The sequence below is a fragment of the Perognathus longimembris genome, chromosome 28 (assembly GCF_023159225.1).
Source record: "Perognathus longimembris pacificus isolate PPM17 chromosome 28, ASM2315922v1, whole genome shotgun sequence".
Taxonomy (NCBI): domain Eukaryota; kingdom Metazoa; phylum Chordata; class Mammalia; order Rodentia; family Heteromyidae; genus Perognathus; species Perognathus longimembris.
Genome location: NC_063188.1, coordinates 61059537 through 61087339, shown reverse-complemented (window position 1 = coordinate 61087339; position 27803 = coordinate 61059537). Strand labels below are relative to the sequence as shown.

General features: G+C 47.1%; 1 protein-coding gene across 6 annotated transcripts; it reads left to right on the top strand.

The window, feature by feature from the left end:
- Med12 (mediator complex subunit 12) lies at positions 1 to 27803 on the top strand. 6 transcript variants are annotated; one of them, XM_048335505.1, is made up of 46 exons: positions 1 to 310; positions 798 to 902; positions 1097 to 1285; positions 1363 to 1522; positions 2590 to 2771; positions 2956 to 3066; positions 3174 to 3428; positions 4637 to 4783; positions 4920 to 5019; positions 5136 to 5272; positions 6232 to 6360; positions 7502 to 7628; positions 8049 to 8278; positions 9100 to 9180; positions 9544 to 9714; positions 9923 to 10067; positions 10235 to 10285; positions 10580 to 10698; positions 10914 to 11057; positions 11417 to 11580; positions 11862 to 11993; positions 12354 to 12581; positions 12740 to 12884; positions 13047 to 13167; positions 13874 to 13975; positions 14074 to 14187; positions 14438 to 14613; positions 14798 to 14977; positions 16238 to 16309; positions 16756 to 16889; positions 17030 to 17191; positions 17886 to 17997; positions 18270 to 18359; positions 19317 to 19426; positions 19654 to 19789; positions 21053 to 21214; positions 22317 to 22691; positions 23183 to 23333; positions 23469 to 23662; positions 23838 to 23915; positions 24008 to 24062; positions 24138 to 24225; positions 26079 to 26319; positions 26859 to 27011; positions 27199 to 27280; positions 27522 to 27803. In XM_048335505.1, exons 1-46 carry the CDS (start codon positions 212 to 214, stop codon positions 27563 to 27565), a joined length of 6483 nt encoding a protein of 2160 aa, XP_048191462.1. In that variant the 5' UTR covers positions 1 to 211; the 3' UTR covers positions 27566 to 27803. The 6 variants fall into 6 exon arrangements, with proteins under 6 accessions (XP_048191462.1, XP_048191461.1, XP_048191460.1 ...); XM_048335504.1 differs by having other exon boundaries at positions 23469 to 23671; XM_048335503.1 differs by having other exon boundaries at positions 14062 to 14187; positions 23469 to 23671.

Genomic DNA, 27803 nt, shown 5'->3' with positions numbered 1-27803 from the left:
ATTGTCCGAAGGTTCCCAGCGTCCCTCGGCTGGCCTCGGTAGTTTCCGGTAAAAACCGACAGTTTCTAACGTGCCCCCTTGTTGTCTCTCGGCCGCCGTCCTCTCAACTGCCACCTCCTTTTCCCTCCTCCTTTTCCTCCCCTTTTCCCCCTCCCCTCCCCCTCCCCAGGCCCGGCCCTGCTGGCGCCTCTGGCGCTACGGGCTGGGCAAGATGGCGGCCTTCGGGATCTTAAGCTACGAACACCGGCCACTAAAGAGGCCACGGCTGGGGCCTCCCGATGTGTACCCTCAAGATCCCAAACAGAAAGAGGTGCGTTCAAAATTTCGGGCTCCTCCCGGGCTGGGAACCGGTGATTAGCCTGAGGGGAAGCATTGACAGTTGTACGGAGGGGGGGGCGGGGCGATTAGGTGAGAGCAAAAGTCCCGGAAGGTAAGGGGAGTGTGAAGTGGGGCGGTGTGGAGGTGATCCCGGGCTGGGCCCGGGAATCCCTGGTATGACTAGGGAATGATGTCGAGGGCCGCGCCTGAGGCGCCCCCTTCTACACACAAACCTCAGAAAGTTATGTGAGGCCGCCCTCGAGGGAAGTAATGTTGAGGTGTGCTGAGTGGTAGAAAATTTCAGTGATTATGGGGGTGAGGGTGGAGCCAAAATGAATATAAGGGTCCAGCTTTAAATAACAACCTGTTCTCTAAAGAAGTCTCCTCCTCCTTTTCTCCCTCGTTCCTATCTCCTATGCCCTCTTCCACGGAAGGAAAAAAAAAAACCAAAAACCTAAAATGCTGTTTTCCTGCCTCAGGATGAACTGACGGCCTTGAATGTAAAACAAGGTTTCAATAATCAGCCCGCTGTCTCTGGGGATGAACATGGCAGCGCCAAGAATGTCAACTTCAATCCTGCCAAGGTGAGATCACCCCTGCCAGGCTGAAAGAAAAGAGTGAAGAATCTGAAAGGCCTTGGGTTGGGAAAACTTCAAGGGAAAACCTGAATGGCTAAGTTTGCCTTCATAATCCAGTGCTACCATATTAACATTTCCCCATTAAAGGCAAGATCATCTGTCCATTCTTCCCACCCTGAGGTGCAGTTTTCTTCCCTCAGATCAGTTCCAACTTCAGCAGCATTATTGCAGAGAAATTACGTTGTAACACCCTCCCTGACACTGGTCGCAGGAAGCTCCAAGTGAACCAGAAAGACAACTTCTGGCTGGTGACTCCAAGATCCCAGAGTGCTATTAACACCTGGTTCACTGACCTGGCTGGCACCAAACCACTCACACAGCTCGCTAAGGTGAGGAACTGTCTTCTGTTCTCTAGATCAAGGAGAGAGTGTGGGTGAGATCTCACTATTTATGATGTCCAATCCAGGTCCCCATTTTCAGTAAGAAGGACGAAGTATTTGGGTACTTAGCCAAATACACAGTGCCTGTGATGCGGGCTGCCTGGCTTATTAAGATGACCTGTGCCTACTATGCAGCAATCTCTGAGACCAAGGTTAAGAAAAGAAATGCCCTTGGCCCCTTCATTGGTGAGTAACCCCTGCCTAACACCAGGTATACCACTGATGACTGTAAGGAGGTGTAGAAAGATCCTTAGAATCATTCTCTTTCCTGATCTATATTTCTCACATGCATTTGCATCTTGGATTTAACCAATTAATAAACATCAAGTCATTTGATTACCTTAGTATGTTCATGCATTGTGCTATAAACATGACCAGCACATAGACTCTGCCCTTAAGATCTTAATATACCAAGGCATATATTCAAGTAGTATAATTAAATGTAGAAAGCAGTGAGTATCCAAAGAGGATTCAAGAGGTGTTTTGAGACTTTGGTGCACAGAAAGATTACTTTCCCTTGTGGATACCTGGAAGACTATAGGAAGATGATGGCATTTGTTTATTTTATTTTTATTTTTCTAATTTTTTTGTCCATCATGGGGCTTGAGCTCAGGACTTGGACACTGTCCCTGAGCTTTTTACTTTCACTTTTGTCTTGGTTAATTGGAGATAAGAGTCTCACAGACTTTCTTACCTGGGCTGGCTTCAAACTGTGATCCTCAGATCTCAGCCTCTTGAGTAGCTAGGATTACAGGCATGGGTCACCAGCACCCAGCTACATTTGTTTATTTTTATTTTTATTATTATTATAAAGATGCTATACACAGGGGTTACTGTTTCATTTATTTTAGAAATTATCTTTAAGTAGTTGTACAAAGTAGCAATTCAACAAAGCAGTTTATGAATACAATGTATCTTGAACAATGTAACTGCTTTCCTCATTCTCTCCCCCATCCCTCTCAACCCTTTGCTGGAGATGATGGCATTTAACCAGAGGATAAGAAGATCAGTAGACTTTAGAACTGTGATTAAGGCTGGGGACAAGACCCAGATGGTAGGTAGAACACCTAGGCAGGAAAAGTGAGGCCCTGTGTTTAAACTTCATAATGCCAAAAACTTAAATTAAAAAAAATAGCCTTTAAAGTCTGGGGCATGGCTCAAGTAGTAGAGTACCTGCTTAGAATTGTGATTGTAGATAGAGATAGGGGACAGAGGGTAGTATCAAAAAGGCCATCTTTCCATTTTTCCTTTAGAATGGACTCAGATCATCACCAAGTATTTATGGGAACAGCTACAGAAGATGGCTGAATACTATCGACCAGGGCCTGCAGGAAGTGGGGGGTGCGGTTCTACTATAGGGCCCTTGCCCCATGATGTAGAGGTGGCAATCAGGCAGTGGGACTACAATGAGAAGCTCGCCATGTTCATGTTTCAGGTACGGAGGAGGGCAGGTTGTTTGAAGCACTGGAATGGGCCTAATTTTACTCTTTGTGTGTATAGAATGGAATCTACCTGTTACTGTGCCCCGGTTGTGGTTCTCTTCATTGTTTCATTTATCTGCCACAGCTCTGACAGTCTCTGGGCTGAACTAATGTTTTTCCTATCCCTGATACTCATAGGATGGAATGCTGGATCGACATGAGTTCCTGACCTGGGTGCTTGAATGTTTTGAAAAAATCCGCCCAGGAGAGGATGAATTGCTTAAACTGCTGCTGCCCTTACTGCTTCGAGTAAGACCTAGGATTTGGAGGGCCTAAGGAGGATTTGAGGTAGAGTAAGATGCTAGAATGGTGGCCCTTGGAGAGAATCATGGGGTCTCTTGGCCATGTTTTCACAGTACTCTGGAGAGTTTGTTCAGTCTGCATACCTGTCCCGCCGCCTTGCTTACTTCTGTACCCGGAGACTGGCACTGCAGCTGGATGGTGTGAGCAGCCATTCATCTCATGTTATATCTGCTCAGTCAACAAGCACACTGCCCACCACCCCTGCCCCTCAGCCTCCAACTAGCAACACACCATCAACCCCCTTTAGTGACCTACTTATGTGCCCTCAGCACCGGCCCCTTGTTTTTGGCCTCAGCTGTATCCTACAGGTAGGTACTGGGTGGATCCAAGAAATACTAAGAGGTAGCTTAAGGAGGACTGAGTGCTCATCTGGAGAATGGGGGTGGTTTCAACATGGAGGTGGGAAGAGTCCCTGAGTATGTTTGCTTGGAGATTATTGCTTCCCAATGATGGGGTGTTAATTCTGATTTGGGAGAGATTTGTCAGCCTCTCCCAGGACACAATAGTAGTCTCAAAGCTTCTGAGGAAAGTGAGGGCTGGGAATGTAGCTTAGTGGTAGAGTGCTTGCCTAGCATGCATGAAGCCCTGGGTTCCATTCATCAGTGCCACATAAACAGAAAAGGCCGGAATTGGCACTGTGGCTCAAGTGGTAGAGTGCTAGCCTTGAGTAAAAGAAGCTCAAGGAGAGTGCTCAAGCCCTGAGTTCAAGCCCCAGGACTGGCAAAAGAAAGAGTGAGTTTCTGAGCATGGTAGGGCATGTGTTCAATACCAGCACTTGGGCCCCTGGGGGGATAGGATCATGAATTTGAGGCCAGCATGGGCTGAATAATAAGATCCCTCCAAAGAAAAAAAATGGGAAGAGGGGGCTGGGGATATGGCCTAGTGGCAAGAGTGCCTGCCTCATATACATGAGGCCCTGGGTTTGATTCCCCAGCACCACATATACAGAAAATGGCCAGAAGTGGCGCTGTGGCTCAAGTGGCAGAGTGCTAGCCTTGAGCAAAAAGAAGCCAGGGACAGTGCTCAGGCCCTGAGTCCAAGCCCCAGGACTGGCCAAAAAAAAAAAATGGGAAGAGGGGGCAGAGGGGAGGGAGAATGAAGGTGAAAAAAGAGGGAAGGGAGAAAGAAGAAAGCAGGTGAGGAGAGGGAATCAGTGATGGGCAATATATATATAGGCTAAGGGTTAGATCTTTTTTTTTTTTTTGCCAGTCCTAGGGCTTGAACTCAGGCCCCGGGTGCTGTCCCTGAGCATTTTACTCAAGGCTAGCACTCTACCACTTGAGCCTCTGACTCCATTTCTGGCTTTTTAAGTAGTTAATTGGAGATAAGAGTCTCACGGGTTTTCCTGCTCAGGCTGGTTTCAAGCTTCAACCCTGAGATCTCAGGCTCCTATGTAACTAGGATTATACGTATGAGCCACCAGTGCCCAGCCCTAAAGGTTAGCTCTTTTAATGGCATTCTAGAAAAATCGCCATGGTAACTTACTTTGACTTACTTCACTGTTTCTATTTGGCAGACCATTCTCCTGTGTTGTCCTAGTGCCCTGGTTTGGCACTACTCACTAACTGATAGCCGTATTAAGACTGGCTCACCACTTGACCACCTGCCTATTGCCCCTTCCAACCTGCCCATGCCAGAGGGCAACAGTGCCTTCACTCAGCAAGTAAGTCTGACTACTAGCCTGATCCTCTCAGATTGAGATATGAAACCAAATTACTCTTCCAGACATAGTTATTCGGAGTCTGTTACTGTTCTCTTAGACTTTTACATACCTGAGTACTTCTTTTTTGATATTGCAGGTCCGTGCAAAGTTGCGGGAGATTGAGCAGCAGATCAAGGAGCGAGGACAGGCAGTGGAGGTTCGCTGGTCTTTTGATAAGTGTCAGGAAGCCACTGCAGGTGGGTGTCAGAAGACGTATGTTTGAGGAAAGGATGGGTGATAAGGACATAGAGATCTGAGAGATCGAATGTATGAGGCCTTTAGTTAAAACCTCTTTACTGTTTGTCTTCCTTAGGCTTCACCATTGGACGGGTGCTCCATACTTTGGAAGTGTTGGACAGCCATAGTTTTGAGCGCTCTGACTTTAGTAACTCGCTCGACTCCCTTTGTAACCGAATCTTTGGATTAGGGCCTAGTAAAGATGGACATGAGGTGAGCAGAATTTTATTCACCCATTAGAAAGTATGATATTACCTCATTTGCAAAGAAATGGAAGGGCCTGTAAAAAATCATGTTAAGTGAACTAAGTCAGGCCCAGAGAGGCATAGGTCGTATGTTTTCCCTCATATGTGGAAACCAGAATTCGTTTATGAACATATTAGTAAGTATGTTTGTTGGTTCACAAGTATATAGAGATGTATTAGCCAAAATATGGTAGAGTTAAGGGAGAACTCACATAGTGTAATTTCTTAGAGAGGCAAAGTGAATGTTCAACAAAATAAACACCAGGAAATGGGTGCTTGAAAGAGGTATGGTCAAGGGGAGGGAGTATATGAATGAAGAGGAGAAGTAGGAGGGGAGAGAGTACAGTTAAGAATTCATTGTGGCTGGGAATGTGGCTTAGTGGTAGAGTGCTTGCCTAGCATGCATGAAGCTCTGGGTTCAAATCCTCACAACCACATAAACAGAAAAGGTTGGGAGTGGTGCTGTGGCTCAAGTGGTAGAGTGCTAGCCTTGAGCAAAAAAAAAAACCCACAAAAACAACAACAACAACAACAACAACAAAAACGAAAGAAAAGAAACTCAGGGACAGTTCCCAGACCCTGAGTTCAAGCCCCAGGACTTGCAAAAAGAAAAAAGAATTCAATGTATATCCGACAAAATTAAGAAAAGTGAGGGAAGGGGTGGGTTGGGAGGGATAGGTAATAATGTTGAAAAGGGTGACATTGACACACTATTCAGTGTGTGTCTTGTTAAATGGCAACTCCTTTGTATAACTACTTAAAGATAATTTAAAAAAAAAGAAAGCACAAAAACATCATAAGAGCAACAGTATGTATGAGAAGGCAAGGTGAGGCATGGAAACCAGGGAATATCTGTAGATGAAGAAACTGGAGTTCCATTCTGTGTCTGCAGTTCTTCTTCCTATCCCTGTCTTCCTCTGGTTACAGATCTCCGATGATGATGCTGTAGTATCATTGCTATGTGAATGGGCTGTCAGTTGCAAGCGCTCCGGTCGGCATCGTGCTATGGTGGTAGCCAAGCTCCTGGAGAAGAGACAGGCAGAAATTGAGGCTGAGGTCTGGGGCAGAAAAAGGGGAATGAGATTGGCCAATGGGAAGGAATTTAACTGAGATTTGAGAACTCAGATTACTGAGGTGGTAGTGGGACTGAAGTTGAATGTGTGAGAGAATAGGGTAAAGAAGTGGTAGGGAGCCATGCATGGTGGTACGCACCTGTAATCCCAGGCATTTGGGAGGCTAAGAAGGGAGGATCATGAATGCAAGGCTAGCTTGTGCTACATAGCAAGATCTTGTCTGAAAAATAACCCAAAACAATAAATAACAACAAAAGATGAGAAGAAAAAGCAAGAGAGTCTTATTCTGAGCAAAATATATGTGTGTCTGAAATACCATAGTAAAATATCGTGGCACACTTAATACACCATAAAAATGAACAGGGCCAGGCGCTGGTGGCTCATGCCTATAATCCTAGCTACTCAGGAGGCTGAGACCTGAAGATGGCTGTTTAAAGCCAGTGCAGGTGGGAAAGTCCGTGAGACTCTTATCTCCAGTTAACCACCAGAAAACCAGAAGTTGTACTGTGGCTCAAGTGGTAGAGCCTTGAGCTGCAATGCTCAGAGATGGTGCCCAGGCCCAGAGTTCAAGCCCCACTGACAAAAAAAGAACAGGAAAGCAGAATGAACTGTGATGGGGTTGGTGATACTGACAGGAGGTAGGGAGGGCTTTAACAAAGAGGGAAAACAAAGGTGAGTGTGGTTGAAGTAATTTATTTTCATACATGAAAATGGGTTAAACATGTTGAAATTGTTTTGAGGGGGAGAGGGGATAAAGGAGAGTGAAGTCTATTTGGACTGATAGTGAAATCAGTTTGGAAGACTAGGGAAGTCAATTCCCATGGATAAGGGATATATTGTGTACATGTGCAGAAATGTTACAACTGTACAAGGAATGTATGCCAAGAAAAAAGAAACAAATAAAGGAGTAGGGAACCTACAGGGAATATTAAGGACCTGAATTAGATAGGTGCTGACCAGTTTCTGGTTTGAAAAGAGATCCAAGGCTCTAGTTGGGAGGTGACAAAGAAAATGAAGGTCAGAGGAGGAATATGTGAAAGGTATGACTTGGAGATGACACAGCTTATACATCAAGGAGTGAAGAACCCAGGAAAAGTCAATCATCAATTTGTTCTCTCTTGTAGCGTTGTGGAGAATCGGAAGCAGCAGATGAGAAGGGGTCCATCGCCTCTGGTTCCCTTTCTGCTCCTAGTGCTCCCATTTTCCAGGATGTCCTCCTGCAGTTTCTGGATACCCAAGCTCCTATGCTGAGTACGAACACCTGCTGCCTTCTAGTTCTTTTGCCTAGATTCATTTACTACAACCACTGCTATGACAAATGATAGAAATGTTTTTTTCTGTCCTGGGCTCTATGTAGAGTGATTTGTAGACTTGATTCTAGTTCCTGATCATGTTACAGTGTAGCAGAGAAGAATGAAAACAAAGACATGTGATTGAAATAATTTCACTGTATAATAACAAAGATGCTGTGTTCCTTTTTGAGGTGTTGTATGGGGTGGGGCACAAGGTGAAGTAGGCAACCCTACATTGCTGCCCTCAACAGTTTCTGGAAATGGGGAGGATTACTCCTAAAATTGACTCAAGGAGGCTCTTCTTCAAGGAGGTGCTCAGGTGTCTCTCTGTTCCCTTTTGTGCTCTGCTAACTTATCTCTTCTCCTTCCTTCCTTCCAGCTGATCCTCGAAGTGAGAGTGAACGGGTAGAATTCTTTAACTTGGTACTGCTGTTCTGTGAACTGATTCGACATGATGTTTTCTCCCATAACATGTACACTTGCACTCTCATCTCACGGGGTGACCTTGCCTTTGGAGCCCCTGGTCCCCGGCCTCCATCTCCCTTTGATGATCCTACAGATGACCCAGAGCGTAAAGAGGCAGAAGGCAGCAGCAGTAGCAAGCTGGAGGTGTGTGTGGCCTTTCTCTTGCCCTTCATTAATCTGTGTGTTTGTGTGTCTGTATGTGTGCATGCACACATGCTGGTAAGCTAGTAATAGTAGGGCTTGAACTCTGGGCTTGGGTTCTAATTCTTAGCTTTTTTTGTTTGTTTGTTTTGCCAGTCTTGGGTCTTGAATGCAGGGCCTGAGCACTGTCCCTGGCTTCTTTTTGCTCAAGGCTAGCATTCTACCACTTGAGCCACAGTGCCACTTCCGGCTTTTTCTATATATGTGGTGCTGAGGAATCGAACCCAGGGCTTCATGTATACGAGGCGAGCACTTTACCACTAGGCCATATTCCCAGCCTCTCTTAGCTTTTTTTATTCAAGTCTGCTGTTCTACCACTTGGGCCACAGCTCCACTTCTGGCCATTTTGGTGGTCAATTAAAGATAATTAATGGACATTTTTTTGCTGAGGCTAGCTTCAAACATTGACTCTCAGATCTCAGCTTCTTGAGTAGCTAGAATTACAGGCATGAGCCAGCAGCACCCACTTTCATTATTCCTTTTGACACTCGCATCTTCATGGCTCCCAGAGGCCCCTGAGTCTCTTGTCCAGGAAGGATAATATTTCTTAGCACTTTACAGTTTTCACAATCACTCTCATGTCAAGTTTTTCACTTGGTTTTCACATCAATCTTGTGAAATACTCATCTTCCAAGTGACTGAACAAGGCTTAAATGCAGTATCCAAGCCTTCTCTATTTCTCTAGTCTCATCTTTCCAGCAGTTTCTAGATAGAAGAACAGATACTTGAGACTAAGCAGCTTTGCTTATGTTTTTTGCCCTCAGGACCCCGGGCTCTCCGAATCTATGGACATTGACCCTAGTTCCAGTGTACTCTTTGAGGACATGGAAAAGCCTGATTTCTCAGTAAGTTAGATCCTGAGCATAGAAGAATTCAGCTCCCTAGACCCTTCCATTGTGCCTATTTTATTTTATTTTTTGTTTATGTGGTACAGAGGAATTAAACCCAGGGCTTCATGCATGCTAGGCAAACAGTCCACCACTAAGCCACATATATTTCCAGCCCCCATTATACCTCTTTTTGGAATCTCTTTATGCTCCCTCATCCCCCCCACCCTTTTTTGCCAGTACTGAAGCTTGAACTTAGGGCCTGGGCACTGTCCCTGAGCTTCTTTTGCTCAAGGCTAGCACTCTACCACTTGAGCAACATTTCTAGCCCCTCATCTCCTTTTTTTTCTCCTAAATGTCATGCTCTTTCACATCTCTTAGCTATTCTCCCCTACCATGCCCTGTGAGGGGAAAGGCAGCCCATCCCCTGAGAAACCAGATGTTGAAAAGGAGGTGAAGCCTCCACCCAAGGAGAAGATTGAAGGGACCCTTGGAGTTCTTTATGACCAGCCACGACATGTGCAGTATGCCACACACTTTCCAATCCCTCAGGTATTACTCTCCGATACCTTTGTGACCATCTCTTTTGAACCCAGATAGCTATCTACAGAATTTGCTGAGGGACTGAAAACAATTCCTGAGGGTGCTGCAGGGTGTGTTGGGAAGGGGCTTGAGTATGGTGGTGCTGAGGGATATGAAGCATGCTCTTAGAAGGGCAAGGAGACCCATGCTAGAGTCTGACGGTGCCACTGGGACACAGGAGGAGTCATGCAGCCATGAGTGCAACCAGCGGTTGGTCGTATTGTTTGGGGTGGGAAAGCAGCGTGATGATGCCCGCCATGCCATCAAGAAAATTACCAAGGATATCCTGAAGGTTCTGAACCGCAAGGGGACAGCAGAAACTGGTGGGTTTGAGTCTCCTTGAATAGTTATACCCCAGAAAATTGCCTTAGTCAGTCTTCCCATCCCCAGTGTAGGGAACTCCTCAGTCGTGTCTCAATATCCTGTCTCTTGGAGTCTCCTGAGAGCTCTAGTCCTTTTGAAACTTCCCCCCTCATTCCCCCCTCTGCAGACCAGCTTGCTCCTATTGTGCCTCTGAATCCTGGAGACCTGACATTCTTAGGTACCTCACAGTAAGACCCATATTGCCCGCTTGCCCTTCCTCCCTCCCCTCCCTGTATATATTCCCCCACATAGTCTGTGGTCCTCTAATCCTTTGTTTCACTGTCCCCACCCTTCATCCCTCTCCCAGCCCTTCCCTGACCTCCCTTCCCTTTTCCCCTTCCTTGCCCCCATCCTTCCCCCTGCCTCCCCCTTGCCTCCCTCCTATAATCTCCTGTCCACATCCACCCCCCCAATCCCCAACCAACTAGTTGTCTTTTTTATTTTGATTCAACTCTTTTAACTGTCCCCCTAGGTGGGGAGGACGGGCAGAAACGTCGACGCAACCGGCCTGAAGCCTTCCCCACTGCTGAAGATATCTTTGCTAAATTCCAGCACCTTTCACATTATGACCAACACCAGGTCACGGCTCAGGTGTGGGCCTAGGCCAGCCCCCATTCCCACATTCTGGTCTCCTGTCCTGTTTTCCTTTCCCTCTTATCTTTTTTTAAAATTTATTTTTTCAGTCCCCTGGACAGGCTGAGCCTGTTGGTCTTATTCCCTCCTACCATCATTCTTTCCAGCTTCTTTGGTTCTTTCCTCCTTCCATTCTCCTCTCACTGCCATTCACTCCCACTGCCCCTCATCAGGTCTCTCGGAATGTTCTGGAGCAGATAACGAGCTTTGCCCTTGGTATGTCATACCACTTGCCACTGGTGCAGCATGTGCAGTTCATCTTCGACCTCATGGAATATTCACTGAGCATCAGCGGCCTCATCGACTTTGCCATTCAGGTGGGAATGTTAGGAGAGATAAGGGTGGAGGAAGGAGCTCATGAGGGCAGGAATAGAAGTTCCAGCTATTTGGAAGGACCAAAAGACTAAACACTAGCGGGGTGGAATAAGAGCTAAGAGTACAGGAATAAGAGACAGATTAGAGCCTTGGGCACAGACCGTAGGGTTCATAGAACTCTGTCCTGGAGATGGGTTTGTGTGAAGGAAACTGGCACATGGTAACAGGGCCCTTATATGCTGAGTTGGCTCCAGCAGGAAGGGACTCAGGCCTGGCCTTTGCCAGGTTTCTCATAGAAAGGCAAAGTTGTGAATAACGTAAGGTTCCTCTTCTTGTGTCTTGCCTCCATACATTCTGCTAGCTGCTGAATGAGCTGAGTGTAGTGGAGGCTGAGCTGCTCCTCAAATCCTCCGATCTGGTGGGCAGTTACACTACCAGCCTGTGCCTGTGCATTGTGGCTGTCCTGCGGCACTACCACGCCTGCCTCATTCTCAACCAGGACCAGATGGCCCAAGTCTTTGAGGGGTAAGCTAGGGCTTCAAAGTAACTGCAACACAGGGTTCTGACGAATGCCGATTGGCCTGCTTGCCACTGAGGTGGGGAAGGTTATCAAGGGCCTTTGTGTCCTGGGCCCTAAGTGCTACCAGTTGATCCGCCCAACCCCAACCCTCTCTCTCTCTCTCTCTCTTTTGTTTTTTTTGTCCAAGACCGGGACTCAAACTCGGTACCTGATGCTTTTGCTCATTGGCTAGTGCTCTACCAACTGAGCCACTCCACCAACCCCCCAACCCTGCCTCTCATGATAGGCTGTGTGGCGTAGTGAAGCATGGGATGAACCGATCTGATGGCTCCTCTGCAGAACGCTGTATCCTTGCTTATCTCTATGATCTGTACACCTCCTGTAGCCATTTAAAGAGCAAATTTGGGGAACTCTTCAGGTAAGAGAGGTAGGAGGTAAGGGATAGAGAATGGGACCTATTCCCATCTCCTTCCCATTACCACCCACCTCAGGAGCAGAACACAGCCCAGGACCTGCCATCTGTGCAGGGCACTTATGGACTGTGTCCTCCATGTGACTGCATTACTAAGAGTGGGCCTTCCTCCTTGCTTTCAAAGGCCCCTCTTTCTTATTCTCACATGGTTCCTTTCCTGCCCAGTCTCCTGTGGCCCAGCTCCCTTTTCTTGTCCCAATGTTCCTACATCCTTGACTGCTTTTTTTTTTCTTTTTTCCCCATTCTTGGCCATCCCTGTACCTTACCAGACTTTCTTTATCACTGTTATTTCCCCAACCCCTGCAGTGACTTTTGTTCAAAGGTGAAGAACACCATCTACTGCAATGTGGAGCCATCAGAATCCAATATGCGTTGGGCACCTGAGTTTATGATTGACACCTTAGAGAACCCATCAGCTCACACCTTCACCTACACAGGGCTGGGCAAGAGTCTTAGTGAGAACCCTGCTAATCGCTACAGCTTTGTCTGCAATGCTCTTATGCATGTCTGTGTGGGGCACCATGACCCTGACAGGTATGGAGTGTACTTAGTGAGGAATAGACATCATGCCCATGATGGATATTGGGAGGGATAACATTCCTTGATTATTACTGAGGAAGAGAAGAAAAATGAATGAGTCTAAAGTTTTATGGAGAAAGGCTTTTCCTAAAAGCATTTGTACTTTTCTCTAGGGTGAATGACATCGCAATCTTGTGTGCAGAGTTGACAGGCTACTGCAAGTCGCTGAGTGCAGAGTGGCTAGGAGTACTAAAGGCCTTGTGCTGCTCCTCTAACAATGGCACTTGTGGTTTCAACGATCTCCTGTGCAATGTAGATGTGAGCCTTGGGGTGGGGTATTGCTGGGGAGTGGGGTAGTTAATGGTCTGGCAATGATCATCAAAATCATGGAGGGTCAAAGTTGAGTAGAGTGGTGACATAGTATGTTGAGTGGGGGCCCACTCTCTACATCCAGCCATGGTATCTTACTCTTCCTTTTAGGTCAGCGACCTGTCTTTTCATGACTCTCTGGCTACTTTCGTTGCCATCCTTATTGCTCGACAATGTTTGCTCCTAGAAGATCTGATTCGTTGTGCTGCCATTCCTTCACTCCTCAATGCTGGTAAACTACCAATCTGCAATCTCTATAATGTTAGGAACCCACATTTCAATACATACTCCACGGCCATCCCTTTATTGTGGGATGTCCTACTGAGGCTCCCTGACAACACCAGAAGGCCAGTGTTTTGGTGCACCTCAGGCAGGAAGTGGCCTATTTTCTAACCCTAGATGTGTAGCCCTGAGCTTTACATTTGTGTGCATGTGTATGTTTGTGCAGTGTTGGAGATTGAATTCAGGGTCTACCTTATGCTTGCCACTGGGTCAGTGCCCCAGCCCCATGACCATTCCATTTTTTGACCCTTCATGACAGTTCTCTGCTCTAATTCTCAGTATTATCTTGCCTTCTCCTTTCATCTTACTGGTATTCCCGCTTATGCTCCTTCTCAACACACACACACACACACACACACACACACACACACACACACACACACACTTTAGTTCCTCCTTTCCTCTTTACAGGTGCTTGAACTCAGGGCCATGCACTCTCCCTAAGCTTCGCCAAAGCTGGCACTGTACCACTTGAGCCATGCCTCTATTTAGCTTTTGGTGGTTAGCTGGAGATAAGAGTCTTATATCCTGCCCAGGATGGCTTTACACCAGGATCCTTAGATCTCATCCTCCTGAGTAGCTAGGATTATAGGCATGAATAATGAGAACCTAGCCAAATCTGGTTGTTTTGTTTTTTATTTTTTTCTTCCTTTTAGCTTGTAGTGAACAGGATTCTGAGCCAGGAGCCCGGCTTACGTGCCGCATCCTCCTTCATCTCTTCAAGACACCACAACTCAATCCTTGCCAGTCTGATGGAAGTAAGTTACCCTGATTGGAGCTAAGAAGCAGTAGAAAGTGAGGCTTTTCTACCCCACTGTTTCTACTCTTGGTTCCCTAATGTCAGCTCCCTCTCCAGACAAGCCTACAGTCGGAATCCGTTCCTCCTGTGACCGCCACCTGCTGGCTGCCTCCCAGAACCGCATTGTGGATGGAGCTGTGTTTGCTGTTCTCAAGGCTGTGTTTGTGCTTGGTAAGGGGGTAGGAAGGGAGTGGTGCCAAAAGTGTGTATAGGGTGGAGTGCCAACTAAACTACAAGGGGCAGTCTTTTTCCCTCCCAAAGGTGGTCTCTCTGACCTTTGGGGTGGAGAGGAGAGAGAGAAGTATATTTCTGTCCCATAAGGCAGCATTTGGGGGAGTTTCTGCCTCTGTGGGCCCGGGCTGGTTCTCCACACTGTTCTCATCTCGTTCTACCCTCCCTATCTCCCATCCGTGAACCACAGGGGATGCGGAACTGAAGGGTTCAGGCTTCACTGTGACAGGAGGAACAGAAGAACTTCCAGAAGAGGAGGGAGGAGGTGGCAATGGTGGTCGGAGGCAGGGTGGCCGCAACATCTCTGTGGAGACAGCCAGTCTGGATGTCTATGCCAAGTACGTGCTGCGCAGCATCTGCCAGCAGGTCAGTCTCACCTTCCTTTCCCCCACCTCCTAAATACCTCTGTATAATATAGTCCTGTTTCCATCCCATGATCATACCACCTCCCTACTACACATCAGAGCCCTTGTCCACCCCCCAGAAAATCCTTCTTTTCCTGCCTGCTCACTGGTCTTCCCCAGTCTCCTTAATTTCTCATCTTCCTCAGGAATGGGTAGGAGAACGTTGCCTTAAGTCACTATGTGAAGACAGCAATGATCTGCAAGATCCAGTGTTGAGTAGCGCCCAGGCCCAGCGTCTCATGCAGCTCATTTGCTATCCACATCGACTGCTGGACAATGAGGATGGTGAAAACCCCCAACGACAGCGCATTAAGCGTATTCTCCAGGTAGGCCAAAGTGATAGGGGTCTTGGGGGAAACAATGGGTCCCCATCCGGGGTGAAACACTGGGAAATGAGAAGAGTCAGGAAGACCGACAAAGATGTAGGAGAAAGGGAGGAGTAGAAACAGCTACAGCATAGGTTTCTGAGTAAATCCAATATAGTCTATCCTTGAGACTAATGGTTAGGTAACATGCAGTTGTCAGGAGCGAGTGCAGCTCGGCAGTGGGAGGCATAGCATCTAGGAGGCCTGCTTTTTGGCTTTGCATATTTAAAACTTTGGCTGTGATTGATTAATGGAATAGCAATAGCGATTACACAGATGCTGCATAGAGCGTACATTTTCCCATTTGGTCTTTACAATCCTATGAGGTGGCTATAAGTATTTTTGTTTGACCAATGAAGAAATAAGCTTGAAGAGGTTCATTAGCTTGTCCAAGGTCACATAGCTAGTAAATTTAGATTCAGTCTGTGGATCTCAGTATGCCTCTACCTTGTATATGTGTGTGTGTGCGCGCACACATGCGCACACACACAGGGTCTGGGCACTGTCTTTGAGTTTCTTTTGCTCAAGGCTAGCATTGTACCATTTGAACTACAACTCCATTTCCAGACTTTTTGGAGATGAGTCTCACAGATTTTCCTACCCAGGCTGGCTTTGAACCACAATCCTCAACTCTCAACCTGAGTAACTAGAATTATAAGCATGAGCCACTGGCACACAGCAATATCTCCGCTCCCTCCTTTTTAAACTTGATCACACTGCTGGCTCTGGACTGCAGTGTTTTTCAGCTGAAAAACTAAGGCAATGGAGGAAAAACTAAAGGAATGAGGTGTCTTTAGCCCAGAGGACATAGTGCTGAAGGGAGATTGGCTAACAATTGTTTTCCAGTGTTCATAGGACTTTGAAAGATTGTCCTGTAAGGGACTTTGAGCAGCTGATCTAAAACAACAGAGGCAGGCTTCAACCTTTAATGTCATGGATTTAAAGGTTAAGCATTAAGTAGAACTTTAGGAATCAAGGGTAAAAATAAAATCAAGAGAAATCTTTCTTGAACCACATTTAAAATCATCCAAGTTTGAAAGAATTCTGAATTATTTCAGTGCGGGCTTTCCTAAAGAAAGGAGCAAAGAGGTCCCTGTTAGACCTCTGGGAATCTACGATTCAAGGTCATGGGAGATAGGGAATTGGCCACAGGATATTTGTAACTGGAAGTGATACAGTGATGACTGATCTGAGGATGGGGGTTGGGGGACTCTACCACAGAACTTGGATCAGTGGACCATGCGCCAATCTTCCTTGGAGCTACAGCTTATGATCAAGCAGACACCTAACAATGTGAGTAGTGCCTGCCAAAGCCTTCTTTTCCCCGTGCCCACTTCCAGCTCCATGTGTCAGCCTACTCAGCCACCATATAAGAATCTAGGTCCTACACCTGAGCTCTTGACTAAGTAAGATAATAAGGGCTGGGAAATGGCAGACATGTGGGACTGATGATAAGAAAAATAGGTTAGGAGTGTTAGAGTTCTGAGCTGTGGGGAAGCTCAGTTGTGGTGGTGGAAGAAATTGTTTCTACGGTCACAGATGTAAGGAAGTATGCAGAAGAGAAGACAGTGGAAAAATATGGAGGTGCTGGAGGACATAATTTCCCATGGTGTGATTCCTACCTTCCAGTCAACCTTCCCTGATTTTTTTCCTTTTCCCTCACCTCCTTTCTCTCCTACCATCTAATTTCCTTTTCCTGCTACTTAATTTCATCACCTCCATGATTTTATCCTGTTCAGGAGATGAACTCCCTCTTGGAAAACATTGCCAAGGCCACAATTGAAGTTTTCCAACAGTCAGCAGAGACTGGGTCATCTTCTGGAAGCACTGCAAACAACATGCCCAGCAGCAGCAAAACCAAACCTGTGCTCAGGTTGGACAGAAACATGTCTAGTTTCATCCCCTTAGGATGCTAGTATGACTGATGTCTGTGTGTAGAGAAGATGCTGGGGGTGAAAGGAGAGGATGGATTGGTTCAAACTCCTCTATAACCCCATGTCTTCTGTCTTCCAGCTCTCTAGAGCGCTCTGGTGTATGGCTGGTGGCACCCCTCATTGCCAAACTGCCCACTTCAGTCCAAGGGCATGTATTAAAGGCTGCCGGGGAGGAACTGGAGAAGGGTCAGCATCTAGGTTCCTCTTCCCGCAAAGAACGTGATCGACAAAAGCAGAAGAGGTAAAGGGGCATAGAAGCCTAGGACTGAGGAGTAGGAAGGAAACGAGGCTGGCCTAGGGATGAATAAAATTTGGGGCTGAGGACTGATAGTAGACATTCCAGAGAAGTGGGAAAATCAGAGGATAAGAGTAGCATAGGTTAGAATAATAGGTCACATCTTAAGAGAATAGTCTGAGCCTGCTGATCAGGAGGTGGAGTTTGGGAGCAGAGCAGTTCAAGACCAGTCCAGGCAAGAAGTTCACAAGACCCATCTCAGACAATAGCTGGGTGCTATGGCACAAGCCTATCATCCTAGCTACATGGGAGGTAGATATCAAGAGGATCATAGTTCTAGGTCATCCTGGGCAAGAAATGTTTATGGGACTTCATCTCAAAATAAAAAAATATATGTGGTGGTGCATTGCTGGTCATCTCATTATGGTAGAAAGCATAAATTAGGGGATAGCAATCCAGGCCAGCCTAGGCAAAAAGTGAGATCATATCTCAAAAATATCTAGAGCAAAAAGGGAAGAAGGTATGGCTTAAGTCAGTCATAGAGTTCCTATATAACAAGTGCAAAGTCCTGAGTTCAAGTCTGAATACTGAAAAAAAAAATAGATTCTAGGACATGGAGAAATGAGGTCAGAAGCTGCTTGACCCACTGCCTTCTCTGCTCCTCCCTCTCCTCTCATTTTCTATTTTCTTTTCCTTCTAGCATGTCCTTGTTAAGCCAACAACCCTTTTTATCCCTGGTGCTGACATGTCTGAAAGGGCAGGATGAACAACGTGAAGGACTTCTTGCCTCCCTTCATAGCCAGGTGCACCAGGTATGAGTTTGTGGGTCATAGAAGTGGCAGCAGAATATGGAAGTACACACTTAAGAAGCCACTCTGTACTTGGATCTCTCATTGCTTTCTGATCAAGACACATTGGGTGCTTTGGAATAGAAATGAGAAGACCCCTGAGATGCATGATAAACTTGTTTTAATTATTTTTTTTTGTCTGAGACTGGGACCCATACTCAATATCATACACTTTTACTCATTGGCTGGCATTCTACCTCCTGAGCCATGCCTCCAACCCCTTGCTTCAATTCTAGATTGTGACTAATTGGCGAGAGAACCAGTACTTAGATGATTGCAAACCAAAACAGCTAATGCACGAGGCACTCAAACTGCGGCTCAACTTGGTGAGGAGGAGCTGGGGAGAAACAAGGGTTGGGGCTGGAAGTTAGTAAAGAAGCCCATGTTGGGAAGGGGAGGGTTGAGGATGGAAACCCCAGATTTTGGAGGGGGAAGGTCTTTGAATATTAACTCTGTTCTCCTAAAGGATGCAAGGATTAAAAGTGGTTGAAGGGACCAAATCCCAATAGGTGGCATAGCATGGATTCTTGCAGAGATTCTGCATCAGTATCAGAGATTTTCTTTCCTTTCCTTTTCTTTTTTTTGCTAGTCCTAGGGCTTGAACTCAGGAACTGGGTGCTGTCCCTGAACTTTATTGCTCCATGTCTGGCCTTTTGGTAGTTAATTGGAGTAAGAATCTCATAGGCTTTCTTGCCCAGGCTGGCTTTGAACTGCGATCCTCAGATCTCATCCTCTTGAGGAGCTAGGATTATAGACATGAACCACCAGTGCCTGGCTCAGTATCTGATACTCTAACTGGGCACTAGAAATACTAGGAACCTATTATGGAATATTGAGTTGAATGTTGGAAATCATTTAGTTCAACTCCTATCTTTTTATAAGGAAATGAAGGCTCAAAGATATCCAAAATTCAGCAGCTGGCCTAAGAAAGATCATGTTGCAAATCATAGGCACAAACGATGGCACAGGACCTTGGGTTCCAACTCCCACCCAATCAGGTTCTTTTTTTTTTTTGGCCAGTCCTAGGCTGGGAACTCAGGGCCTGAGCACTGTCCCTGGCTTCTTTTTTGCTCAAGGCTAGCACTCTGCCACTTGAGCCACAGCGCCACTTCTGTCCATTTTCTGTATATGTGGTGCTGAAGAATCAAACCCAGGGCCTCATGTATACGAGGCAAGCACTCTTGCCACTAGGCCATATTCCCAGCCCCCCAATCAGGTTCTAACTTGCCTTAAACACTGGCTGTTGGCCTGTAAGCCATCTGACTGACTTGTGCCCCTGGCAGGTGGGAGGTATGTTTGATACAGTTCAGCGCAGCACCCAGCAGACCACAGAGTGGGCCGTGCTCCTCCTGGAGATCATCATCAGTGGCACTGTAGACATGCAGTCCAACAAGTACGCACCCTGCCTTGCCCTGCCCTGCCCTGCCCTGCCCTGCAGTACTGGACTCTGGAGAAGCCCCTACACCCATGCCATCTGCATGAGCCACTGAAATCAGGGTGTCTCTGTCTCTAGAGTCCTATACAGCTTGGGGTGACATAGCAAGCATCTGCTATGACCTTCCCCATTGCCTTTTCTCTTTTGACTTCTCTGGTTCTCTTCCTGGCTTTCTACATGTAAAGTGAACTCTTTACTACTGTGTTGGACATGCTGAGTGTGCTCATCAATGGGACATTGGCTGCAGACATGTCTAGCATCTCACAAGGCAGCATGGAAGAAAACAAACGTGCATACATGAACCTGGTGAAGAAGCTGCAGGTGAGCAGAGGAGACAAGGGCAGGCTTTTGGGGTAATTGAGTGTTTGGATATCAGCTCCCACTGCCCCAGCTTTGCATTTGCTATCCAGCCTCATGGACTTATTCTGTTATAAACCTTCTACCCTTCCTTTTTGTGTGTCTGTTCTTGGTGTGTGTGTCTGTGTGTCTGTGTCTGTGTCTGTGTGCACGCATGTGCCAGAGGTAGAGCTTGAACTCAGAGCCTGAATGCTGTCCCTGAGCTCTTTTGTTCAAGGCTAGTACTCTACTAGTTAGGCTGCAGCTCCACTTCTGGCTTTTTGTGGTTAATTGGAGATTAAAGTCTCATGGACCTTTCTGTCTGGGCTGTCTTCAAACCTCATTCCTTCACATCTCAGCCTTCTCAGTAACTAGGATTATAGGCATGAGCCACTAGCACTCAATTGTTATTGGCTATGAATGCAGCAAAGATTTACTAAGAGAAAGAGAGAGTGAGTGTGTGTGTGTTGGTCCTGGGCTTGAATTCAGAGTCTGAGTCCTGTCCCTGAGCATTTTTGATGAAGGGTAGCACTCCACCACTTTAGCCCAGGTTCCACTTCTAGCTTTTTATTTTCTTACTTCTAGCTTTTTTGGTGGTTAATTAGAAACAAGTGTTTCACAAGCATTCCTGTCCAGGCTGGCTTCAAACCATGATCCCCAGATCTCAGTCTCCTAAGTAGCTAGGATTACAGGCACAAGCCACCAGTGCCCAGCTTCCTTTTGGTTTTGGAGGCAAGGTGTCAGTATATAGCTCAACTTGGCCTCTAGCTCTCCATCCTCCTGTTTCAGCCTCCCAAGTACTAGGATGACAGGAATGTGTCACTATGCCTGGTTCTGTGTGTCTTCTTTATGTGAAGTTTTTTGCTACTTGGGACTTGCTGGCCTTCTTTTTTGTGTTTTGTTTTTTGCCAGTCCTGGGGTTTGGACTCAGGGCCTGAGCACTGTCCCTGGCTTCCTTTTGCTCAAGGCCAGCACTCTACCACTTGAGCCACAGCACCACTTCTGGCTTTTTCTGTTTATGTGGTGCTGAGGAATCGAACCCAGGGCTTCATGCATGCAAGGCAAGCAGTCTACCACTAAGCCACATTCCCAGGCCTCACTGGCCTTCTTTTTGTCCATCTTTGAACATTTTTGTCTTAGACTTAAATTCAATACCTGACACTTTCACTCATTGACTGGTGTTCTACTAACTGAGCCATGCCTCCAACCCTATCTTTGAACTCTTGTCATATCTTCTTGTGCCTGCAGAAGGAGCTAGGGGAATGCCAGTCAGACAGTCTGGAAAAGGTTCACCAACTTCTGCCACTACCCAAGCAGACGCGAGATGTCATCACGTGTGAACCACAGGGTTCCCTTATCGACACCAAGGGCAACAAGATTGCTGGCTTCGATTCCATCTTCAAGAAGGAGGCATGTTCTCCTATCTTCCCTTTTCCTCTGCCTCTTTTCTCTTCTGTGAGGGAGCTTCCAGCTCACATACTAGATTCAGGAGTCTATTAGGCTCGTCCATGGAAATCTGCAAACCCTCTCTGAGCTTTCAGAATCACCTTGCTTTCCTTTCATCTCCCTCTCTTTGGAGTTTCACCTTCTTTCCTTGGTCTCTCCCTTCACCTCCCCACTTTTACACATGCCACCCCTTTTAGCACACTGCATCCACCCCCTTCTTCCCTTTGCCCCCACCTGCTTCCTGTCATACCCCATCCATCAGTCCACTGACACCATATCTTTTTTCCCTGTGTGTGTATCTCTCCTCCCCACCCATCTCTGCTCAGTTTTCTTTATTCCCTTCTGTCAGTTGCAGTATTTGTTGAGTTAACCATTTTCTTTGTGTACAGTAGAGAGGGGACAGGGTGTGGAGTTGCATCCAAAGTACAGTTCCTGTGTGTGTGTGTGTGTGTGTGTGTGTGTGTGTGTGTGTGTATGTATGTATATATGTGTATATATATATACATACATACATTCTCTACATTTCTTTCCTTTCCCATCTGTCTCTGCCTCATTCTCTTTTGGCTTTCTGTCTTTCTCCACTTGCCTCTCTCTCTACCCCTTTTCTTGTTTCTGTCTCTGACTCTACCTTTCTCTGCCAGTCTTTGGTCTCTCCCTGCCTTCTCTTTCCATCTCTCGCTCCTCTCTTTCTGTCCTTTCCTATTATTATCTTCTGTGAATGTGAGTTCTCTCCATCCCTGCTCTCTTATTTTGTCTGTCCTCACCTTGTTCTCTGCCTCTGTTTCTGCTTCTTCCCCCTCAGCCTCTGCTGCACCTTTTTCTCCTGGCTTCATTTCTCCCTCCCCTACCTCTTTCTCCTCTCTGACCTTGCTCTCTTCTCTCATAATACGTGTGTGTGTGCGTGTATGTGTGCTGCTATCTGTCTCTTCTCTATCACTCTGTCTACAACTTTTTCCTATGTTTTAAAAATGGTCATTAGGTATTTTACCCTCTTCTACAAGCCCTCATGTCCTGCCTTCTGTGTTCAGAGTGTCAATAGCTCATTGTCTCTCGTTTTCCGGAGCAGGGTCTACAGGTTTCCACCAAACAAAAGATCTCTCCCTGGGACCTTTTCGAGGGCTTGAAGCCATCAGCACCACTTTCCTGGGGCTGGTTTGGCACTGTCCGGGTGGACCGGAGAGTGGCTCGGGGAGAGGAGCAGCAGAGGCTGTTGCTCTACCACACACATCTGCGGCCTCGGCCTCGAGCCTATTACCTGGAGCCACTGCCACTACCCCCAGAAGATGAAGAGCCACCAGCTCCCACACTACTAGAACCTGAGAAAAAGGCTCCCGAGCCCCCCAAAACTGACAAACCAGGCACAGCTCCACCCAGCACTGAGGAACGCAAGAAGAAGTCCACCAAGGGCAAGAAACGCAGCCAGCCAGCCATCAAGACAGAGGCCAGTGCTACCTCTACCACAGCTCTCCCCACCGTTCTCCAATCAGTTCTCCCATTGTGTATAGTAGAGAATGGAGGGTTTCTGGTTTACTAGAGGCATGGTGGCACATGGGGAAGGGGTGTCATTAGAATCCAGATAAAAATTAACCATATATTTGGGTGCTGGTAGTTCAGCCTTATAATCCTAGCTTCTCAGGAGGCTGGGACCTGAGGGTTGCAGTTCGAAGCCAGCCCAGGCAGAAAAGTTTGTGAGATTCATATCTCTAATCAGCCACCAAAATTAGCCAGAAGTGGAGCTATGGCTCGAGTAGTAGAGGGCTAGCTAGCCCTGAGCAATCAAACTCAGGGACAGCCCAAGCCCTGACTTGAAGCTCCAGGACAACTGGCCATATATGTGTAGTTCCTCTTCACCCTGTTCTCCCTCCCTCCACCCCCCCCACCCCCCCCACCCGCTCTTCTACAACCAAGTCACTTCTTCCTGTACTCATATAGGACTATGGCATGGGCCCAGGTCGAAGTGGTCCCTATGGTGTGACAGTGCCTCCAGACCTTCTGCACCATGCAAACCCTGGCTCCATATCCCACCTTAGCTACAGGCAGGGCTCCATAGGCCTGTACACCCAGAACCAACCACTACCTGCCGGTGAGTGCCTGCCACTAGCAGTTGTAGAGTCACCTAACCATTTGTCCCTCCTTTGGGGAATGGTGGATGATTAGGATTCTGATAAGGGCTGAAAGGATAAGGAACCCAGAGAGGCCCATCTGCTTTCCTTTCCAGGTGGGCCTCGTGTGGACCCATACCGCCCTGTGCGAGTACCAATGCAAAAGCTGCCAACACGACCAACTTACCCTGGAGTGCTGCCCACAACTATGACTGGTGTCATGGGCCTAGAACCCTCTTATAAGGCTTCTGTGTATCGGCAGCAGCAACCTACGGTGCCCCAGGGACAGCGCCTTCGCCAACAGCTCCAGGCAAAGATAGTGAGAGGGGCAGTAGGGAGGGCTGCCAGGGAGAGGGGCTTTGGTGGGTCCCAGGACTGAGGAGACACTTGGGAATTTTCCTAAGAACTCCCAGAGTGGGAGATACAAGAGAAGACATGGCAGAAAGTGTTTCCTGAGTTTGAGTTTTGTCTCTTTCTCCCTTTAGCAGAGTCAGGGGATGTTGGGTCAGTCATCTGTACATCAGATGACTCCAAGCTCTTCCTATGGTTTGCAGACCTCCCAGGTAAGAGCCTGAAACTGTGATGGTCAAGGATAAGGAGACAGGTAGCTGCAGACACTCATAGCCTTGACTCCTTCTCCCTTCCTTCCCTCCAGGGCTATACTTCTTATGTTTCTCATGTGGGACTACAGCAACACACAGGCCCCGCAGGTACCATGGTGCCCCCCAGCTACTCCAGCCAGCCTTATCAGAGCACCCACCCTTCTACCAATCCTACTCTTGTAGATCCTACCCGCCATCTGCAACAGCGGCCCAGTGGCTATGTGCACCAGCAAGCCCCAACCTATGGCCATGGACTGACCTCCACTCAAAGGTACCCAAAGTAGGGATGGCCTGGGAAGGGACACTAAGGTATGAGAGGGTATCTGATTTAGGAAAATATGTGCCTAAAGGTGGTCAGACTAGTCTGGACTTTCAGAGACATTGGCAACACTTGCCCGGTCATGTAACCCATAACCACCAAAGGTTGACGTTGGAAGGGACCCTGGAGACCAGTAGCCTCACATTTACTATCTTGGCTTTTCTTCGAGGCTCAGAGAGAAGAAATCATTTATTCAGTTATGATAAGAAAAGATCTTGGGCTTATAGATGGAGTACATGATAAAGAGTCATAAAACTGGTATTAAGCAGTTCAACTCCAGGTTGGTTAATGTTAGTCAAACCTTAATTATGACTTGGCAACTGTCATGAGGCTCTGCAGCCTCAAATTTGCTGCCCACTGCATGGCCAACATGCTAGGACCAAGATGAAGAGAAATAGCAAAAAGAAACCAGAGTCCTTTACCACAAAGAACTTTTACTAGAGTTCATGAGTAAAAATATTACACAGAGGATCATTTAGACAATACAAAGAGTGTAAATAAAATAAATCTAGATGGGCACTGGTAGCTTACACCTGTAATCCTAGCTACTCAGAAGGCTGCGTTCAAAGCCAGCCAGGGCAGGAAAGGCTGTGAGACTCCTATCTCCAGTTAACCAGCAAAAAGCTGGGAATAGAGCTGTGGCTTAAGTGATAGAGTATTAGCCTTGAGCAAAAAAGCTAAACCTGGGTCCTGAGTTCAAACCTCAGAACTAGTGCGCGTTCTCTCTCTCTCTCTCTCTCTCTCTCTCTCTCTCTCTCTCTCTCTCTCTCTCTCTCTCTCTCTCTCTCTCTCTCTCTCTCTCTCATACTGTTTATGGACCCAAGTCACCCAAGAAAGGTTCATGAAGGAAGTCAGGTTTGAGTTGGCCTTTGAAGGCTAGTTGTGAATATTGTAACGAGAAGGAATGACATTGCAGGTAGGTGATACAGCATGAACAAGGACATGGAGCAACAAAATAAGTTGGGGATCTAGGGGATATAAAGGAACAAGCTTGAATGGAGTATAGAATTTGTATTGGGGAGTAGCAGGGGCTAAGGTTTGAAGGAACAGGTTAAGAGATGACTTTAACTGTTGGGCTGGAGCATCGAGAGACAGTCTCTGAAAGGATCTTGCTCAAGAAAGTGATTGGAGGAGATTCATGTAAAGTGAGTGGATAGACTCCATAGTGGGGAGCTGGGAATGTGGCTTAGTGGTACAGTGTTTGCCTAGCATGTCTGAAGCCCTGGGTTTGATTCCTTAGTTACACATAAACAGAAAGAGTCGGAAGTGGCACTGTGGCTCAAGTGGTAGAGTTGTAGCATTGAGCACACAGAAGCTCAAGGACAGAGCCCAGGCCCTGAGTTCAAGCCCCAGGCCTGGCAAAACAAAATGAATCCATAGTGGAAGGTGGGAGAAGCAATGGGGAGCCCAGCTGCAGACTGTCACAGAGGTGTGTAGATTCCAGTAGAGAAGGCATTAGGAATAGGGGGAAAGACTTGAGATGTTACTGGGGGCAACAGAAAACTTTTGATGACTGTTTATTGAATGACTATCCTGTGTCAAGACTTTTTCATATGAAAAAAATAGCTAAAACAGAATTGAAAAATTCCTAACTATTAAGGTTATGAGACACTGAAATGGAGTATTGTCTTTGTGCCTTATTCCCTGACCTACAAGTCTGTCCTACTACAGAAGGACTCCTCTGGTTAGTGCCAAGAGGAATGAATGTAGTGATTTGTTAGTTTCTCTCAGGTCAGGGACCCAGAGTTCGTACCGCCCCCTCTCCCTGCCTTGTGCCTTGACCTTTGCACTTCTTCTCTTTGGAGGTTTTCACACCAGACATTGCAGCAGACATCCATGATAGGTACCATGGCTCCACTGAATGCCCAGGGTGTCCAGGCAGGTGTCCGTTCAACTTCCATATTGCCTGAGCAGCAGCAACAGCAGCAGCAGCAGCAGCAGCAGCAACAGCAGCAACAACAGCAGCAGCAACAGCAACAGCAACAACAGCAGCAACAGCAGCAACAGTACCACATCCGGCAGCAGCAGCAACAACAGATCCTGAGGGTAAGGCCTTGGCATTGCATCCAAGACTTACAAGCCCAAGGAGGGAGGGAAGGACAAATTCTTCCTCTGCTATCACCAAGATTAGGTGAGGTGGTATGCTAAGCACCCAGCCAAGTGGTTGGCCCATGGTGGGTTTTGTTTTTTTGCCAGTCCTGGGAATTGAACTCAGGGCCTGGGCTCTGTCCCTGAGCCTCACAGTGCCTCCTACCACTTTTTCTATTTATATGGTACTGAGAAATCAAACCCTGGGCTTCATGCATGTGAGGCAAACACTCTACCACTATGCCACATTCCCAGCCCAGTGATGGTGGTACTCTTTGTTGTTGTTTCCTAAGAAACAGAAGTGTGCGAATGGACACTGTCTGCTGGGTATATAGGAGGTTGCTTTCTTCCTCTGTAGTAAGCTGACAAAGGTAGATGGGGATCCAAAGTTTCCTCCTTGTCCTCTTGGGCCTAGCTTACTCGCCCTTCCTGCCCCCGTCCTTCCAAGGAAGTCACAGCTCCCTTGCTGTCATTAGAAGTATCTTGTGTCCTCATAGCAGCAACAGCAGCAGCAACAGCAGCAGCAGCAACAACAGCAGCAGCAGCAGCAACAGCAGCAACAACAACCACCGCCACCACAACAACCACACCAACAGCAACAGCAGCAACAGGCAGCTCCTTCTCAACCTCAGCCTCAGTCACAGCCCCAGGTAGCTGCTGGACTACAGCCCCAGACTCAGGGACAGCTGCCCAGGCTGGGCATGCAGCCAGTGAGATAGGTTGGGGATCGTGTACTATTGAATAATAGTGGGATATTAGGCATGGCAGTTTACAAAGGGTTGGGAGGTAAGGATGAGGAAGGAGATGGAAGGTTAAGAATTGCATTGTTTACTTCAGTTCCAGCGCCAGGGGCTTCAACAGACTCAACAGCAGCAACAGACAGCAGCTTTGGTCCGGCAACTCCAACAACAGCTCTCCAGTAAGCCTTGTCTTCCTTTCCAAGGAAAAGCTTGGGGAATAAGTGGAGCATGGGGTGGCAAAAGTAGAAGAGGCTCTGGCTTCAGGCCTAGGTTATAAGAGAAAATATTTCCCTTCCTCTTTTTCCCTTTCCCCTTCTCCTTCCCTTCCCTCAACTTTCCTTTCCACCTAACTAGCTTTTCTCATGCATAACCATAATCGTACTTGATCTGCCACCCCTGATGATCTCTGATTTTCCACAGATACCCAGCCACAACCCAGTACCAACATATTTGGACGCTACTGAGCCACGTGGAGGAACTACTTGTGCACTGGATGTAGCCCTAAATACCCTTTTCCTCTTAATTCCCAGTCCTCTTTCTGGGCTAGCACCAGTAGTGGTTGGGGCTCTTCCCTCAGGCTCCATTTTTAATGAATTTTTAGTATTTTTGTTAATGTGAAACATTGAGCTGTTGGGTTTTGTATATTATTTATATAGAGACCCCAAAGCTGTTGCACCCAATACACAGAGCTTTGCAAAGGGA